Below are 20,033 nucleotides of genomic sequence, written 5' to 3'. Positions count from 1 at the left end.
TAATGTATATTGTTCTACCAATTTCTTATTTTGGAAATTATCTCGCACATTCTGTTTTATGTTTTCTAAGACTTCGACCATATCTCCCCCAAACGAAACTTAATGCATATAATCTACATATATACAAGTACATACATATGTATGTATGTATATAAAGCAAACTAACTTTTTGCTGATAATCGACACACAGTAGTATATTCAAAGGTGTGCCTGCCCCCAAATAACAAAGAAGAGCATTTTTCTGCAATTTTTTAATCAAATGGCAAATACGTTTGCAGATTATTATTTTCCTGAATGTTTTTTTACTTAATTTTATTCTTTATTTGCACTGGATTGCCCAATCGCCTAGGTACATGCATATAGTACATATCTATCTTCATTTAGATAGATAAATAAGTAATAATTGTATGGCATTTGCCGATCTACTGGATGGTCGAATTTCGCATACTATTTGGATAGTTGTTGTTCAACTCTTAGAGAGTTTGCACTTTGCTGAAAGTTACTACTTGTTAGAAACCAATTTTAACCAACCCATTAATTTAAATTTTTTCTTAACCAGAACTTAGACTTTTTGGTTCCATATGAGTGGTCAAGTGCTAAAGATCGATAACAGGATGCTGTCACAGGCACAAAATCAATTAAACCTTTCGATGTACGAATCATATCTAGATATAGTCGGGCAAATTGATCAGCTAAGTCATCTGATTTCTGCTAATACACAGCTACGAACAGTTCGAATCCAATATTCGGCATAATGTTGGCGAGTAGCAGGCTCTTTTGGAAAAAATTAATAATTAAAGCAACATAATGCTCTACATCTGTGTTTGGTCATGTGGCTGATATGTTGTTCTAGTATCAAAAATAACAAAAATAGGTGAAGTCCGCACATACATACCTTCCTAGCCTCGCCTTTAACCAAAGGGTTAATTTTATATTATATTGGGGTACTCACAATCTATCATAAAGCATCGTAAAATCATAAATTTTTATACTAGTTAAAAAAATTTGTTGTTGGATTGCATATTAAAATAAGTTTACGCAAATACAACTCCGAACGCTATGTTTTCGGATCGCTATAACTTAAAACTTTATGAGACTATGTGAAACCCTTAATTGTATTATTTATTTTAAGTGTAATTACTGATCAGATGTGACCTGGGCTGAAAAAAATCACTTATTTTAAGTGGTTACATGGGTTTCCTTGAGTAAAAAACAGCCTCTTTTCAACAATTTTTTTTTTATATAAAAATTAAATATTTTATATTAAATCTTACACTATTAACAAACAATTCTGAAATTTTTGGAAAAAATATTTTAAACTCGACCATTGCGGCGCCGCTTCCGGTGACCCCTCGAAAAAATAATGCGACCGCGTAGGCAGGATAACTCCTTACAGGATCATGTAAAGTTAAAAAATACGTGTTTTAGTTAAAACTTTAATTTAGAACTTGGACGAAGGAAAAAAACTCTAAATTGGACCATTGGCAGACATTTTTACAAGAAATGTAAACTTTTAGTGAAAATTTCGCAACATTTTTTTTCTCAAACAGTTCTAATCGAAAAAAAAAAAATCCTTTATTCAAGTCTTTAGCAATTGTATCTCAAAGGCCTAAGTAAATTTTCAAGAAGATCGGTTGAGTAGATCTTGAGAAATCTTGCCCACCGACTTCAAAAACACGGTTTTGAGAAAAATACGTTTAAAGATGGCGTACTTAGCCAGCAGCTAGCTTCGAGCGCCGCACTAGTTCTCAAGGCTATATTTCCGAAACTATTACTCGCATCAACTTAAAAATTTAGAATAATATTTTAGAAGTGTTGTAGAATTTATTAAGATAATGAAAAATCGATTTTTTGAAACTTTGAAACGTAAACCCATGTATAACTCCTTAAAACATTGTTTTCCTACTGAATTCGTCAAAATCTTTTTGCTCTATGAAATATCGAATATAATCATATTTTTACGGTATTAGAACCTTGGTTACTCAAATATACATACATATGTATATGACACATGAAAAATTTTCAGATTTCATTCAAAACCATCGCGAAATTATTCAATTATTTTGAATTCGCCCAAATTGCTGCTTCTCGCACGCTTATTTACTTTAGTCGTCACAGATGTATGTATATGTATGTATGTACATACATGCAATGTGTACATTTGCAAATAAAATATACATTCATACATACATAAACACTCGGTCTTTGGATGTGGTGCGGTGAATATTGTGATTCATTTGATTATGATAATTATTAGCAGCAACCTTCGATGTGTGAGCAACGGCAAATGGCGAATGAAATCAATGGCCACCTTTGTTTACAGTTGCAAACTGTAAATTCCAGTTGGAATTCCGTCCAGGTCGTCAATCACAAATTCACTGGGAGTGTAGCACCACCACATTCCTGTCATTGCCCTTATTTAGTGTTGGCAGGCTTCCTTAAAAAAAGAGTAAACAAATCATATAACTTAAGTGAATAAGTGAGTAAATGGTGGCGTGGTGGCGCACTGGTCTGGTATGCCGGGAAAGCAATTAAACACGCAAATTGCGGACGTACATTTGCATGTGTGAGCATGTGTCTGTTAACGCATAAGCAGCAAACGTTATTGCGCATCCGCGCAGTAAGCTTCGCCGCCGCAGTCGCTGTGAACACTAGCGCAGTTGTAAAACGCTGACGTCAGCGTCACCGCTACTGCTGGGTGATTGTCATTATCAGCCATGCCGGCTAGCGGCGGTGCTTTGCGGCAGTGTTGTGTGTGGGTTGTGGTTGTTTCTTGCCGACTAGCTCAAAGGCCAGCAAACAGGTTTTACGCGCCTCAAATACGAGTCATAGCCGAGCTAAAGTCGGTGTCAACTTCCACTGCCGCAGCCACAGCTGCGTCGAATTTGGTGTTTATTGTATTTAAATTTTATTATATTTGCTTGGCAATGTTGTTGCTGTTTATGTACATGTCGAATGGGTGATTTACGTGCTGCCGAAGCTGACCTATGCGCATAAATACACGAAAACATATACATACTTACATATACGAATGCTTAAAATCGATTGCGCGCTGAAATCACCCGCAACCGGAGGTGATCGCACGACAGCGCTGATGTTGGCCGCGACGCCGATTCGTCACGAGCATGTAAATTAAATATTTCGAGGGCTAAACTGTATGAGTCATGTCATTTAATGCTTTGATTCATGTTTTGGATAGCCCATTCCGCTGAACGCGTTTCCTTGCTGTCAAATTATTACTTCAGTATTCACTTATGCATTTTTTATGTACTATACGTATGCATATTTGTATGTATTCCTGAAATTAATTTTATTTTTTTTTTACTTCTCATTAATAGATCGATGCCAACAAAGATGGCTTCATCGATTTGAGCGAGTTGAAGGACGCTTTGGATCAGGTCGGTTTCAAATTGCCTGGCTACCAGGTGCGCGAGATGATCGATGAATTTCAGAATAAGCAACGCACATCACATCAGGGCAAACTTAATATCGAGGAATTCGAAAATCTCTGCCTCGATCTCAAATCCAAAGATGTGGCAAGCACCTTCAAAACCGTCGTCTCGAAAAAGGAGAACCTCGAAACGTTGGGTGGCATGTCGAGCATATCGTCCGAAGGCACCACGCACTCAGTGCGTCTTGAAGAGCAACTTGCCTTCTCCGATTGGATCAATTCGAATTTAGGTTATGATCAAGATCTGAAGCATTTGCTACCCATCGATGCCGAGGGCAAACATCTGTACCAAGCAATTAAGGATGGTATCTTACTGTGCAAGATTATCAATCATTCCTGCCCGGATACGATCGATGAGCGTGCCATCAACAAGAAGAATTTAACTGTTTATCGCGAATTTGAAAACTTGACGCTGGCGCTAGTTTCATCGCAAGCGATTGGTTGCAACATAGTCAATATCGACGCACACGATTTGGCCAAAGGCAAGCCACATTTGGTTTTGGGCTTGTTGTGGCAAATTATTCGTATTGGTCTCTTCAGTCACATCACGCTCGACAGCTGTCCCGGCTTGGCGGGTCTGCTCTTTGACAACGAACGTTTGGAAGATTTGATGAAGCTATCACCGGAAGCCATACTATTGCGTTGGGTCAACCATCATTTGGAACGTGCTGGCATTTCACGTCGCTGCACCAATTTCCAATCCGACATTGTAGACTCAGAAATCTATTCACATTTGCTGAAGCAGATTGCCGGTAACGATGTCGATGTCAATTTGGAGGCATTACGCGAGTCGGATCTGACATCACGCGCGGAGATTATGTTGCAGCAGGCGGCCAAATTAAACTGTCGCAGCTTCTTGACACCGCAGGACGTTGTCAATGGGGTCTACAAGTTGAATTTGGCCTTCGTTGCGAACCTGTTCAACAATCATCCAGGACTCGATAGGCCGGAACAAATCGATGGCTTAGAGTCGATCGAGGAAACACGTGAAGAGAAAAGTAAGTATTGTTCGAATTGGAGTTGTTATCGACATTAACTTTTTATAAAGTTAAAAATAAGTTTTGTAAAATGATTAACGACTAATCTTACTATTATTAAATAGCTTACAGAAACTGGATGAATTCAATGGGCGTTGCACCACATGTCAACTGGTTGTATTCGGATCTTGCTGACGGCTTGGTCATCTTTCAGCTGTTCGACATCATCAAGCCAGGTATTGTGCATTGGCAGCGTGTGCACAAACGCTTCACGCCCCTACGCAAGTTCATGGAAAAATTGGAAAATTGCAATTATGCTGTGGACTTAGGCAAGCAGCTTAAATTTTCGCTTGTCGGTATTGCCGGCCAAGATTTGAACGATGGAAATGCTACACTAACTTTAGGTGTGTAAAACTTGGAGCCGTTAGCAAAAAAAAATTATAAATTATTTTAATTAAATCATTTATTTTTCCCTCAATGTATAGCGCTAATTTGGCAACTGATGCGTGCCTACACTTTGTCCATTTTGTCGCGTTTAGCCAACACCGGCAGTCCCATAATCGAGAAGGAGATCGTGCAGTGGGTCAACAGCAAACTGTCTGCCGCCGGCAAAACATCTAGCTTGAAGAACTTCAACGACTCAGCCATTGCCGATGGTAAAATTGTAATCGATTTGATTGATTCCATTAAGGAGGGTAGCATAAACTACGACTTGGTGCGAACTGGCGGTACCGAAGAGGTTTGTGCGAATGCAAATCAAAACTTTTATTTCTTATTACAATGTAAATTTATTCTTTTGTCTTTAGGATAACTTGGCCAATGCTAAATATGCTATTTCGATGGCTCGTAAAATTGGTGCACGCGTTTACGCTCTGCCCGAAGATATAACGGAAGTGAAACCCAAAATGGTGATGACCGTCTTCGCCTGCATGATGGCGTTGGACTACATACCCAATATGGATAGTGTGCCAAATCAGAATCAAGAACCAATCGCCATTGTGAATGATGTTACCATCAACAACACAAACAGCCACAACAACACCAACAGTAACAACATTAATAATACAAACAGTAACTAATGATCAATTAATGGCGGCCACAATTTCTATATACAAACATATATTATATAAGCAGAAAATTGTAAACAAAAATAAATATATATATGTATTTATATATATATAAATAATTTTATATAAAGTAAGCATCGATAAGCACTAACCAATAATGCTGAAACGAACAGATGCATTAAGAGAATTATTAAGTAAATGCAACTATCATTCAGTTCAGCAATAATAACAATAATATAGAACGGCTGGAATTATAAATACATGAAAAAAATGTATGGCATTAAGCAATATACATTCTTACCTAAATACAAAACTAAAATTATTAATTTCGTCTTATAACACAAAACTTAAATAACTTACATACTATATACGCTATGTATTGTAATTTAATAATTTATTTAACTTTGACAAAAAATGCAAACATATTTTTTTTTAGAAAGTGTGCAAATGGGCATAGTTTGCAACATGTCGCTATCAGCCAATTTGCCCTATGCAGAGTATGATTATGAAGAGGAAAGACATTATTATTGTATTATGATATAATGATAACCTTATTTTATAAATAAAGGTTTATTTTTACATATTTCGAAGTTTTACATTAAAAGGCATTACTAACAAGCGTAAGTGGAAAATTATTTTGGAACACAAACAAAATCTTAAGTGATTTTTAATTGTTATCTATCAGGATTTCAATTAAATTTACATATGTACAAACATGAACTCTAATTAGATTAAGTAATACTTTGAAAACATATTGAAAGGTTTCCCGTACAATAAGGTTATCGCCAAGTAATTGCTGCAGAGGTCCGCGATTCACCTTTTTATAACCTAAACAGGGAATATTAAGCTCGCCACGAAGAGCACCCAGAAGGAAACATCTAAGAAATATAACAATAATTTCTTAGCATGACCTGCTGAGTTTATTTAGCCATGTTCTTCCGTCTGTCCCTCCGTTTGACCGTCTGTCTGTATATATGTACGTCCGTTTCTAAGCCAGAAAGTACATCTGTATTGCCTACAGTCAATCAAGTATCTTGTATATGTATTATAAATTCGGTGCAACCAAAGATAACGTTTCTTCTTGTTTCGTAAATTGAATTAAAACCATTATACGTTAGCAATTTGAACTTCCCTCAGCCTTTCTTAAACGGCGTTTTTATGTCGTTAACCAGAGATGTTATACACTAGTTGTGCATAAGCTCTTGCTACAAACGCAAAGCTGTTAAAATAATTGTGTGCAGAAGATTTGAAATGAGTTCTTAGTCAAGGATATTTATACATGCATATACATATAAACATTCCGACGGTAGCAACAAAGCATTGAAGAAATGCGAACTACATTAAGAAAAATTAAAAGTCTTATTTGCATATAAATTTAAAAAATGGCATGCATGCACATACATACAGTTGCAAATGTTCACACGTACATATGTATAAGGATATTTTGCGTATGTATATGCGTTCTGCATTCAACCCTGTCAACGGGTTTCATTTACCCACCATTTGCATTTGACATTTAGTGAACAGTTAGTTTTCGCGGCGTCAGTTTTATTCGCTAAATATATGAATAATAATTTTCGCACAATAAATAAATTAAATATTATCGTTCGTGAATAAAAATAAGTTAATGTGTTACAGTGATATGTATGTGTTTATAGTGTTTATAGTGTAAATAGTGATATGTGCTTATAGTGTATAAAGTGTTGTGTTATTTCGTTCTGCAAGTAATTCGGTTTTGTAATGAAGTGAAGTTATTTCGCCAATACGCAAAAGAAGTGCTGTGTCCTTTTACAGAAAAAGTGTATGTAATATTACAAAATAAAATATATGATAATAGTTTGCACAAGCGCACACCTACATACATATATAATATACACCGCAGATACACTTTGAATACGGAAAGGAAGTTGGGACATTATTCCGCTATGGTTTCATTTTGCTTTATCACCTTGATGAATATCTTCTCTTTCAAATGTGGTGTACTAATTGTGGAAGTTGTGTTTTCCAACTGCGACGCTTCAATTGGTGTTACATTTTCCATAGTGCCATTGGTACCCTTCTCAAAAGAATATGAAATTGTTCGTTTGTAAATACGCTGCTGAGCTTTCTGCACTTTGTGCTCGTTACCTTTGGCCGGACGCTGCCTATTATTGCTGTCGGTGCTCGTTTTCGCGGGCACATAACATTTGGTGGATGTGCCGTCACCATCCACGCACTGATAACAAATCTTTCCCCGTTTCACCAATTGTATGCAAGTGCTACTATCTTTTGGCGGCTTCTCGATGTCGCGTTTGCCCGCAAAATCTCTATTGTCAACTTTTTCGACAATTGTATCTGCTTCCGCTACTTCTGCTTCCTCGGAAGATGTTTGTTCTTCGCTTTGCGAGGAGGGCTCTTCAGCATCACGTTGTTTTTTGTAGCTGGTTTCTTTTTGGAAAGCATATCGCTGCGGTTCACTTGCACGCGAAAAGGAGCATGTTTCAGATTTTTCGCCAGTGCGCGCATTTTCGCAAACCATACAATTTTGTTTGTGCTTTTTGACGTGCCGACATTTTTCTTTTGTCCTACGTTGTGTGCGTTTTTTCGTTTCCCCTGTCAAAAGTTCCGTTTCCGCTGAAGAATTGTGTTCCGTTTCCAAATGTTCCACTTCTTCACTTTCCTCCCCATCAAGTGCTTCTTCTTCATTCTTCTCATTTGAATCGCTGTCTTCTGCTAGTTTATCGCCAAAATATTCGCGTACAAAATCTTCATAAGCTTGGTCATAATTGAACTCGGCGCTTGATGGTGCATTTACTTGATCTTCCGCAGTGTATGTATTATCGGTTGATGTTGCTGGTGATGTGTTGGAACGCTTGTATATTTCCCTCGGTGTTGAATAAATAGTATTTTCCGGTGTTGCTGCATTCTCATCTGAACGGCGTTGTGCTATTGCGTTATATTTAATCGGTATTGTGTAAGTGGAGTGTTCCAAAAAGCGTAAAAGTTCGCCCGGTGCAAATGTTTCCCATATAGTTTGTTGTGTATGTGGCTGCAATGCTTGACCCGCACATAAAGGTAGCGCTAACGTGGAAAACCGTAGAATCATCAACAAAGGTAAGTGTAACTGTAATATTTGACAATTTATATTATTCTGCCACTGTGTATCTGTAAATACCACCTACCATTGCTATCTGTTATCCAAAAGTGAATGCAGAAATTTTATCAACACTTTCTGCTTTTATAAAGGCAGCATACTGTCGAAAATTGCAAAGGTTTCGTAGACTGAGTCTGTAGTTGCACTACCGGCTATTTTTGTCGTCATTTTATTTATTGCGTTCAAACCGCAGGCCGCCACACTTCAGTTCACACCAAACTCAGGAAATCGTTTTGAGACAGGCAGTTGTACATGCAAACAGCCAAGACAAATGTATGGGTGACAACATTTCGCATTTCCGAAATCAGTTGTACGAAAAATTATTTGCATATACGTTTACCACAAACCTGTCTGGAATAGGTCCCTTCCATTTCTTAGGATTTCGGAGTCAGTTTATAAAAAGCTATTACTATATATTAATACAATTGAAAATATTGTTAATTTCCCCCGACATTCAGTTTTTCTCGGCAACATAATCCAAATCAAAACCGCTCCTACAACAGAAACAACTCAAATACTTTTATTTTTTTAACTCAAAATACTTTTATTCGCTTAAATATATTAAAATTTTTATTTAGCCTAAATTTTAAGTTATAAACATTTACAACACATGATACTAGTTTTGGAAAATTAGTTTGTACAACAAACTATAATAACATTTAACACTTTAGAATTATGTTTATCTATGACTTATTCATATAAAATCATAAACACCTTCACGTTCAATGTTTAGAATATTCGCATGCCTTCCAATCTGTCTTTAGTGCAATTATTTTTCAAAATTAAACCAAAATCGCACTGTATTTAGGAATGTAATTGAATTAATTTTAAATGCTTTACATTTCAATTCCCTATGCATAAATTTACTAAAACAAAGCAGTCATAAAATCATAATCAAACATGCACTTTTAAATTGTTTTTAGTATTGCGTGTGTTTGTGTCTGCCAATAGCGTATTTACAACGGCATATTTACCAAACCAATTAAAAAATAAAACATTCACTCAAAATTGCACTCAAATTCCTTAAGTCAGTATATGCATTGTATCGTAGTGATCCCGTGATGACCACCTATACTATGTGCGACTATGCTGGGCGCCACGTCCCATTTGTGAAGTTTCAATTCCGGCAGTTTTTGAGTTTTTCTGTTGACGTTGTTGACGCATTTGTCGGCGATTTTCACGTATTAGTTGCTTAGTTTGCTCCGTGTCTAGTTCATCCCAGCCGCCATCGACTGAATCGTCTACCCAGTCCTCAAGATCAGCCTGAAAATGGTAAGAATCTCATTTCAATAGATTTCTAACAAAGTGTTTGCTTGTAATTATTACATTCATTGTAATTGGCACGTCTGTTTTAGCTTCTAATCTTGAAAAATTTGCTTTATCAGTGTTATCGTCACCGAGGTAGTATTTTGGTTGAGGTTTTATTACGGGTGTTAATTCCTGCAAATCAATTAAAGCATTAATGTAGAAGAACCTACATATATACACGTATATTTTTATTACTGTGAAGAAATCGGGTTCTTGCTCTGCTGGCGGTGGCGTTGGCGGTTTAGCTAATCTCTGTCGATACTGTTCAATGTGCTCTGTGACCGTACGCGGGCTATCATCCCAAGTATTCCAGTCTCTTTCCATCTGCTCGAAAAATTGTGTATGTTTTTAACCATCTATACAATAGATATGTGTTTATGTATATATTTACGTGTTGTGTTTGCGATAGCCGTGTAGAATTCGGCGACTGCGCTCCCACCGGTAATGTTGCTTGTCCCCCATCAACAACAATTTTTATTTCCATTGGCTCTGAAAAACTTGGTTTACGTCGCCGCCCAAATGAGAAACAACACATCATTCTTTTTAATAACTTTATAATGCTTAATAGCACTGTTTTTACTTGTTGTATCACCATTTTAACAATTCCCTTGTGTGAAAGAATTTGTAAAATTCTTGTAATTATTCTAAAAATGTAAAACTTTAGCAGCTGTGTTGGCGACTGACCCAGTTGACAGCTCAATGAAAACATTGCGCAGTGTTGCTTGGCAAGCAGTATTCACTACGAAAACAAGTGACCCAGTGAGCGAAAAAACGTGAAGAGGTATTACGTAACGTATTGCAACGGTAATATTTACGTGGTGGGCAGATGTGTATATTAGAAATTTAGTAAAGGCAATTTTGTGAACATGAAGCAATGATTTCATTGCGCTAATGTTTTAAATAATTTATGTCAGTTGAATGCGTTAAGAGGTTATATCCATTATGAATTGGTAAAAATCTATATATCGAATTTACGAAAATTTAAGAATATTCACCGACAATTTGGAATTGATCCGGTAAATTGTTTCCGAAATCTAGGCATATTTGTAAGAAGTTTTTAACTTTCAGAGTTCAGAGTTTTCAGCGTCTGTGAGAAAATTTCTCTGAAACGGTTGGACCAAAGAACTTAAAGTTTTCTCACGACCTTCTTAGATATATTTGTTAGATATTCGAAGGAATGAGATTTTTGATAACAATTTCGATTTTTTAAGCTTCTTTGAAGTTCAAATTTGGTCATTTTCCTTGGACCTGCATTTTTCTATTGCAATATCACATTTATTTTTTATTTATTTATTTTTTAATCACAGAGATAATTTTAAGCAGGGAAATATTTACAACCGCATTACTTTTTGAAAGAAAATCTTGTCACAATCTCATATTGTTGTTTGGCCACGTTGTTGTTGTTGTTGTAACAGTTATCTAGTCCCCATTATGGTGGTAAGATTCAAATAACTTGTCGTCAAGGTCTTTCAACGGTAGACCCAGAAAACGCGCTGCTTCTACGGCGTCGGACCATAGGGAGTGGGATGTCAGATTTGTGTATGGCGGGGTCGTTTCTGCATAAGTAGATCCAGATCCAGAACGAAGCTGCGCAAGGGTTTTTTCGGCGATCTAACCCCGTTTCAATTGGTGACTTTTAGATTTTGTTCTCGTAGTAGTGGTCGGTTTTTTTCAAGTCGTTCTACTTCCAAACTTCGATGGTTATTATTGCATGGAAATAAATTTTTAAATAACCCGCTTGCCGTTCGAAATCGTTTTTAAAATTGTTAGGACCTGTTTTTGTCGGATTATATTATAGCTTTCCTTCGATTTGGCATTTCTTCTGCTCAATAAAATTACAAGAAAAAGTTAGAAACATAGTTATCGCGTTGAATTCGTACGAGAGTAAGCGGAGGCATCCATTTAAAGTGGTATAATCGTTTAAAAATATTTTTATTTTTTCTTATAAATAGACTCAGATAATACTTACCTAAAAAAATTCCAAAAATAATGCTATACAAATATTTTAAACTTATTATATAAATATATATATATATATTTTTTTTGAATTTGCGTATTATTTACAGTGTACATATTTATTTACAATATATCATTCGGAATTTTTAAATTAAAATTTACAGCTTTAATTTTTCATTTTATATAAGTACTGGCAAATAATTATTTTTAATTGAAAATAAAAATATGTTATTCCGTTATTAAGTCTGTTCTACTTGAGTTATGCCAACAGTTTGTTCTAAGTTGGAAGGGTTTAAGTACCGTTACACATTTTTTTCACTTAATTAAAAATTATGAAAGTACAAATATGCAATTTTGTACTATAAAAATATTTAACTAGTTGGTAATGTGAAAAAAGAAAAATAATTCAGAAAAAATAAACAAAGTAAAAAATTTATTTAAACAAGAAATAGCAAAATTTATATATTTTAATGCAAGTATATATTGAAAGCAGAAATTATATACTCTTAAAGCAAAAAAAAAGGAAAGTATTTTTTTTTAACAACAGAAAACTAAATTAATTATACTAATTGCTAATAATGCCTATTTACATAATCCACTAGATTTCATAATTAACTAAGTGTATCGAAAGTTGCTTAAGAAGTCATACATAAACGTATAATTACGAAAATAATTAGTAAAATGAAATTAGTTTTGCTTAGTTATTAATTTTGCACACACATAAGTAATACTTCCGATTTTTGTTATTCCTTCCTCTTTCCTCCTTTTTTCTTTAAACTCTTTTGCCGTTTCAAATTCAATTCAATACGATAATGTTTCACGGTATTTTTTTGTTGTTTTAACTTTGACCACTTTGTTATGTGTCATTTGGCTCTATGGTTTCATGTGTTCGCTAGAAAATTGTATAAAATAGAGTATAGTTACAGTGTAACACCGTTAAACGCACGCGTCGTATCTCTAGCCTTACGATCTATAAGCATAATTTGAACTATCACATTGGAAATCGCACATTTCTCGTATGCACACGGGTCTGTCAATACATACTTCATTTATCATTTATTTACCAGCTGTATGCGGTGTTTTTGTTTTTGTTCTAATTTATAATTAAACACTAACTCACATACATGCAGTTATGTAAGTATTTAACTAATATATATATATGTATATATATACATTGCTACATAAAGTATATATATATAAAGAAATTTCTCTCACTGCATAAGTACATACATATATTTCAACAATATACATACATACATACATATATGTATGTAAATAATATTATATGTATATAGCTAACTACTTAAATGTATAAGTATGCGTGTGTGTGTGTATATCATAGTGTAAGTTTCACGAAAATTTTCTTATAAAAATATCCTCTTCTCACGAAATTCAGCACGTGTTAGTGTTTGATGTTGGTCTCGGGTCCGATTGTGGCATTGATGCCCCCGCTCGATTTTTTCTCTTTCAAATATGTGATCAAATACTCAATCGTCCAGGCGATTACACAAAGGAATATGCAAACTGTTTGTGCGTGTATGCAGATGGGATAACTGGTGGTGACGTCACGAATCAGACCTGCCGTAAGCACGAAAAATAAAATTTTTTAAATAAACCTGTTCTTACAAGAAACCAATTATGAATGCAAAGCAAGCATACTCACCGATCAGCGGTCCCAGACAGATGACAAATACGGCTTTACCAACCAAATGCCAACCGAAGGCAGAGGGTAATTTCTCCAGCGAACAATATTCTGAAACGGTGAGTGTGAAGTTCGCCAATGCAGAGCCACGGAAGAAACCGCAAATCGATAGCCAAACCATTAGTGAAGTCCACTCGGTTTGTTCAGCCATTACTGAAACGGAAAGGAAATAAAGAAGATGAAAATTTAAATAGAAAGCAGTGGGAAATTATAAGTAAATGTGCGCTGTTTAATAAAGCAACCTCAAGGTATATTCAAAATTCAGTTATAAGGTAGATTCGATTTTCTGATTTTTTGACGTTAACACCATTGGTTTGGTTACAATTCATTTTAGACAGATCGAAAAGTCATGGCGACTGGCTAAAATCGAAATATAGGGTATGGTAGGCCGCTCTTAAACTGTTGTTGTAGCGTCAGAAAACATAAGTGATATAATTTGAAGGAATTATGCCTTGTTGACGGTCCTTGGATGATTAAAACTCCGAAAAGTTTCCGGTTACGTAGACCTGACTGTCTTGGAAGCCTAATCTAGAGCACCTCGTTTGAGTAGAGTTCATAGATTGTAAATCAGCTGCAAAATATAATGGATTACCTCCACGGGACCGTGTAAAATAAACCTATGAATGCCTTTATGCTCTTTACAAGGAGGTACAAAATCCGGTCATAGAAAACACCGAAGTTCAACGGAGACACTGTTGGGAGTAATTTTGGACAACTTAATCATTTGGTAACTCAGTGTGGATCAGAGGGTGAAAAAGGTCAGTGGTGCTCTCTACGTATGTAAGAAGTAGCTAGGGTCAGCATGGGTCCTATCACCTGCCCTTAATGAGTACAAGGGCTCGCTGCTCTCTGCATAGCGGGAGCAATAAGAAACATTCCAACGTTGCATTCGAAAGTGGGCACCGGATTTATTGGACAGAGGATTGGATCTCAGGTGCCCTTCAAACTGCCGGAATACTGCAGTATCTTCCAGACAGAAGTCGTTACGGTCAGGAAAACTGCTGAGATATCTAACAACGCTAGAAATGACATAAGAAATATCAATATGTACCTCGATAGCCAAGTGACAATTAAAGCAATAATCTCACATCGCATTGTCTCAGAGAATGTTTTTACAGGCAGGAATACTGTAGATATAGTGACTGTCGGAAAGCGGCAGCATATATACTGAGTTCCAGGTCACAAGGATGTTTCGGGAAACGAAATAGTTGATTAGATTGCCAAAGGTGGAACTCAAAGAAATTTTCGAAAGAACAGGAAGACGGATGAAGGTGAGCTGGAATGCCTTCGGGGCATGCAGAATCACCAAAATGATGTGTAAGGATCGGAAGGAAAACACGCATACTTTCTACTCACACGGTCTCGAAAGACTGCAGGACGGTTATCGGCATGACCAACAGGTCACAACTTACTGGCATTACATGTGAACAGTATGGGCATTATTAACTATGACACAGAAAGTGCAAGAAAGTAGCTATGGAAGAAATCCTGGAACACTTGCTCTGTTAGATTCCGATCTTATCTTGGCTTATATTGTATATCTAGGAGCTTCAGTTCAAGAGACTGGATGATGTGTCAGAATTAGATGTCAAGTCTCTATTAAACCTTGCAAAATTTTCGTAGATTTTTTCGACAACCAGAATATATAACCTTCATCTAGAATAGTTTTCTCTAAACAACACATCAAGTTTCTTAGGAAAAGTTTTTACTTACTCGAACGCGTTATGCCTACAAAGATGATGGATACTAGGAACACCGTGCGCTTCTTGATGGTTGTACGATCGAAGATAGGCGGGAGTATTATACGGGCTGCAATATCTGTGATTGCTGTTATCGACAAACAGAAGGCTACATCTGTCTTATTGTAGCCCAGATTGGCGAAAAAGAACGGCGTGACCATTTTGAAATTCATTTCGCCCACATAGAAAATCGACAGACCGAAAAGTATATTTAAAAATTGCTTATCACGTAATAAGTCCACATCCATGAGATCTGCGAAACGACGCCAGAAACCTGGTTTCTTCTCCGCCTCCTTCGCTGCTAATTCTTCATTCTTTTCAGTCTCTGTTGGCCGCATTTTTATAAAAGAGTCACGATGCGCATTCGCCATGCCACTCGCCGCTGTGTTGACACGCTTCAGCTCACGATCATTACGTTCGAACTCTTCATCGCCCACATTCATATGCACTTGCAATATGGAACCGGTGAAGTCCATGTAGGAAAGATTTGACGTGACTGAATGTTTGCGGTTACGCAATGTCGCATTCACATCGCCATGTGACTGACTATTATTAACCGCCGATTGCACACCAGCTAGTGACATAATGCGCGGGAAGGTGGGACGCTTAGGCATACCCACACGGGTACCGTTCATCGTATTCATCGCCATTTCTGAGTAATTCTTACGCATATATTGCTGTTTGGGAAAGAGTAGAGTATTCAATTCGGGCAGCGAATCTTCTTCCGCGGCATCCTCACGTATGACCTTCACATCCGGCGTAGGCGGTGACACTGGCACTGTCATCAGTTCCTCATCAATCACCTCATCGATCATATGCCATTTGGCGGGTTGTAAGAGCACAGCACCAACTGTCGAATTCAATGCGATGCCGGCCAACATCAGCACAGCGCCACGAAAACCAAAAGCTTCGAGTAACATGCGTACCAACTGCGGCATGATCAGCATACCTAACGCAGTGCCGGCCATAGAGAGACCCACAGCTTGGCCACGTTTATACTTGAAGTAGTGATTGAGCGCGACAAAAGCGGCTGACGTAGATAGACCGACACCAATACCATTAATCACACTGTACGTACTGAGTATGTGCGCCATGCTGGCTGCGGGTGAGGTGGCCGCCAAACCAATGCCACAGAGCAGTGAGCCGGCGATAGCCACTTTGCGGTAGGAGAACTCCTTCAAGAGTGGACCGACGAAGAGACCTGAGAAATTCATGCACACATCGAGTGTACTCATTATAATGGCAGCGCCGGTGGTGCCGACATCGAGATCGCGTAGTAAATCGCCGAAGAGCAGACCGAAAGAGGGCTCGATCGAGCGGGTGGCCAACTGTAAAGAGATAAATAAATGGACATAATTAAAGTTTATGGAGTTAACGGTTTTTTTTTTGTTTAAGAAAAATGGTTGTACGAGTATGTATGGGTGCACGTGGCGTAGAGTGATAATGACCATGGTGACGATTGTTCACTTCCCTGCGCGTGTATTATATAAATACAAATATTTGCTTAGTTCATTTGCTTAAGCAGATTATTTTTTTAATACACAAGTAAATTGTTAACAAATTAAATTAATAAATATATGACATTAGTATTAGAGTATATATATCGCTCGATCAATCATAACAATTGCACTTCGAAATTTGTCACACAGATTTCTAAATATACTTCTCAAAGTGTTGGATTATTTTAATTTATAATTAATTAGCCATAAATTGATCGATGTAGTTTTGAAAATCAGGCTTTCGTTCAGTAATGGCTAATTACCATTCATGATTGATATTTGGTTAAAAATATTGGTGTAGGGCTATCGAATTTCGCACATCAACATTTTGTTTAGATCCGTAGGCGTTGAGTGATATTATTCAACAAAGAAGTTCCATTAAATTTTGTGTGTGGAATAAAATTTCTGTTGCCGAAACGTTAAGAATGTTGGAAAAGGCCTTAGGTGATAATTGTTTGTCGCGAGCAGGTGTTTTTGATGGTTACAAATTATTCAATGAGGGTCGCGAATTCGTTGACGACAAACTACGTCCAGGATGGCCATAACTTCAACGGAGGATCAATACATCAATAAAATAAATAAATTGGTGCTTGAAATCTGAGAATAACAGTCAGAGCATCGTTGAAATATCGGAAGGATCAATGAGTACCATTTTCAATGATCACTTAGGTCTAAAGAAAATGAAAAATCTATTGGTTCCGAAATCACTAAACTCTTTCGAGAAAAAATGTCGCGTTAACGTCTAGAAACAAAGCTTTACGACTACAACAACACCATGAAACGTATTATTACAGAAATTCTTAAATGGCCGAATATCGCCCCATAATTCGAGTTCTTGCTTTCCACAAAAGCTTATTTTATGTGTGAGGTATTTCCAAAGACTTTATCGAGGACATTATGCCATAAGTAATATAATAATATAATATATAATGTAATATAAGACCGAACGGTCTGTAAGATACAATAATACTTCGTAGTCCATGATTCGAAACATATTTTGGTATGCCGTTATTTCGGCGATATTTACAAAATATAGTTTAACTACATATGTCTCGATCTTGGATTGAAAACACCAAAGCCTCGTAGATTCACATACATTCTGATAAAAAAGTAACCGAAAATTGTAAATAAAACCAAAATATTTAATTATTCATCAATATTAATTTTGTCGTCTTCAAAATCCCCACCAGATGTAATACACTTATGACCACGTTTTTTCCAGTCTTCAGTTTTCATAATGACTTTTTGGGAAGGCCTGTTTTACCTCTTCAATCAACTGAAAACGGGTTTAATTCCGATGATTGTTGACTTGTTTGCATTTCAAACTCATAAACCCATGTCTCTTTGGCAGCTATTATGCTCTCCATGAATGTGGGACGGAATTCGCACAATCAAGCATGTCTAAAGTGACCTGTTTACGGTACTCTTTTTAAAAAAAATCAGCTTCATCGGGACGAGTCGAACAATAACGCGTTTCATACCCAAAATATCCACCAAAGTCATTCGAACGGACTCGCGAGAGATGTCGGACTCTCTGGCCATCTCTCTAACACTTGTCTGACGATTTTCTAGCACCATATCCATCAGTTTTTAATATATTCATCAGATGAAGAGTTCGAAGGTCGTCCAGAACGAGGCATGTCTTCAACGATATCTCGATCGTCTTTGAATGCTTTGTACCACTTATGTTTTTGATAAAACCCTTTTCCAACATTCACAACGATTCCGCACACGAAATTTGGCTTGAAACACAAAATTTGAGACAAATTATTGGTTTGATATTTTTATCCATTGTAAAAATCGTAACGAAATCGAATTAAGCAACTGCTGTAGACAAACTGGTTAAAAGATCGCGCTCATATTTGGCATAGTAATTAAAGACTCTTCCAACTTAGCGAAATACATTTTTTTGAAATATCATTTATCCGTGGAATTTAATTACAGTTTCCCGGTAATTTTTGACACAATGTTTTTCGCCTTCATTAAATTACTAAATTTAGAATATTCGAGAAAAAGCTTGAACATTGGCTCTAACTACTTTTCCTGTAAAGATAATCATATTTTGACTCCAAGTTTAGTAAAAATGAAAGCCTCAGCTGTATTTTTACCATGTTAAATATGGGACTGGCTTAAAACCTCCGATGTTTTTTATTTCTATGACCAAACAAAAAATCCCCGCAATAAAAAAATCCCAAAAATAAAATCCCCACACTCAAAAAGGTGTTCTAAGCGAAAGAGCTGAGGACAGGTGTTGAGTTGGCCGGGGTTATTTTTTTAAAGCGAAGCTGAAGGCTGAAGGAGTTAAAGGAAAGTTAAACTTTATAAAGACTAATTTCTAAGGAACAGCAACTACGAATATATTATTCGGATTCAACTGCTAAAGCATACACAAGATAAAGATCTTTTATACCCCTTTATGCAGTAAGAAATGCACCTGTGAAGGGTCAAAAAGGAACATTTAAAAGAGTAACAGTTGAAAGAAAACATTTTTGAAGCACCCTAATAAATTTACAAAGTACCGATATACTCGTACAAATCATTCTATACATTTGTTAAACACGATAAATAATAACAACCTTGTTGTTGTTATTGTGCATTGCTCAATCGCATGATTAGAATATTTGAAAATAATTTAGCGGCTCGTTTATGATGCGTGTTAGCGCGTTTATTATTATCCGATGGGAGGTTAAGACCGTCAATGTGAATTCTCACCGTCAGTCTGTGTGTGAGTCCGTTTAGACGTGTGTGCACCTACTTAGAGCTCGTTGCACAAATAAATAAGGCACAATAAATGTTAATCGCTTCAATAATAAATTAACTTATTCTAATTTTAAACACACACACAAATGTTTGTATGTATGAACATGCAAATCGTTTAAGGCATATTTACTCCACTTATTGTGCGCGCAAATCGCACTTTAGGCAAAATCACTTACCGCGCGTGTTTTGTGCCATATTTTCTACACTTAAATAAATACCGCTTTATTATTGCTGTTATTATTAGCTTGGATTATTGTGATTTTGATCATGCGAAGCGTGCGTTTGCCATAATATTTGCATTTAAGCGCGAATAATCGCTGTTGGCTGCGATTTGCGCGCAAACATGACAAAATCAAGCTATAAATATATCCATCTGCTGTTGCCAGTGGCCACTCCATATTGACAAATTTCATTAGCCAACATTTGTGGCAGTTGAATAAT

General features: G+C 36.5%; 4 protein-coding genes across 7 annotated transcripts in view; 1 reads left to right on the top strand and 3 right to left on the bottom strand.

Annotated features, from left to right (window-relative positions):
• The window catches only part of LOC105222400 (plastin-3), a 38,097-nt gene extending 32,019 nt beyond the window's left edge, over positions 1–6,078 (top strand). For both annotated transcript variants that reach the window (XM_011199720.4, XM_011199719.2), the window contains exons 2-5: positions 3,339–4,449; positions 4,554–4,832; positions 4,914–5,167; positions 5,235–6,078. In XM_011199720.4, the coding sequence (XP_011198022.1) occupies positions 3,339–4,449; positions 4,554–4,832; positions 4,914–5,167; positions 5,235–5,507 (1,917 nt within the window). In that variant the 3' untranslated portion in view covers positions 5,508–6,078. The remainder of the gene's footprint in view (positions 1–3,338; positions 4,450–4,553; positions 4,833–4,913; positions 5,168–5,234) is intronic.
• Positions 6,079–6,575: 497 nt separating this feature from the next.
• Positions 6,576–8,856, bottom strand: LOC105222401 (uncharacterized). Its single transcript, XM_049455530.1, has one exon. The coding sequence runs from the start codon at positions 8,578–8,580 to the stop codon at positions 7,411–7,413; it is 1,170 nt and encodes a 389-aa protein (XP_049311487.1). The 5' UTR covers positions 8,581–8,856; the 3' UTR covers positions 6,576–7,410.
• A 567-nt stretch (positions 8,857–9,423) lies between these two features.
• LOC105222402 (receptor-binding cancer antigen expressed on SiSo cells) lies at positions 9,424–10,637 on the bottom strand. Its single transcript, XM_011199723.4, has 4 exons — positions 10,328–10,637; positions 10,132–10,260; positions 9,955–10,068; positions 9,424–9,891 (listed from the first exon to the last, which is right to left on the bottom strand). The coding sequence occupies exons 1-4, from the start codon at positions 10,529–10,531 to the stop codon at positions 9,703–9,705; spliced, it is 636 nt and encodes a 211-aa protein (XP_011198025.2). The 5' UTR covers positions 10,532–10,637; the 3' UTR covers positions 9,424–9,702.
• Positions 10,638–12,235: 1,598 nt separating this feature from the next.
• Positions 12,236–20,033, bottom strand: part of Mt12b (Monocarboxylate transporter 12-B) — a 54,267-nt gene continuing 46,469 nt past the window's right edge. For all 3 annotated transcript variants that reach the window (XM_049455501.1, XM_049455500.1, XM_049455502.1), the window contains exons 3-5: positions 15,308–16,661; positions 13,556–13,747; positions 12,236–13,470 (exon numbers count right to left, since the gene is read on the bottom strand). In XM_049455501.1, the coding sequence (XP_049311458.1) occupies positions 13,295–13,470; positions 13,556–13,747; positions 15,308–16,661 (1,722 nt within the window). In that variant the 3' untranslated portion in view covers positions 12,236–13,294. The remainder of the gene's footprint in view (positions 13,471–13,555; positions 13,748–15,307; positions 16,662–20,033) is intronic.

Source organism: Bactrocera dorsalis, chromosome 4, assembly GCF_023373825.1.
Source record: "Bactrocera dorsalis isolate Fly_Bdor chromosome 4, ASM2337382v1, whole genome shotgun sequence".
In the NCBI taxonomy this organism is placed as follows: domain Eukaryota; kingdom Metazoa; phylum Arthropoda; class Insecta; order Diptera; family Tephritidae; genus Bactrocera; species Bactrocera dorsalis.
The sequence above is the reverse complement of the archived record's forward strand: the minus strand, read 5'-3'. Positions and strand labels throughout refer to the sequence as shown.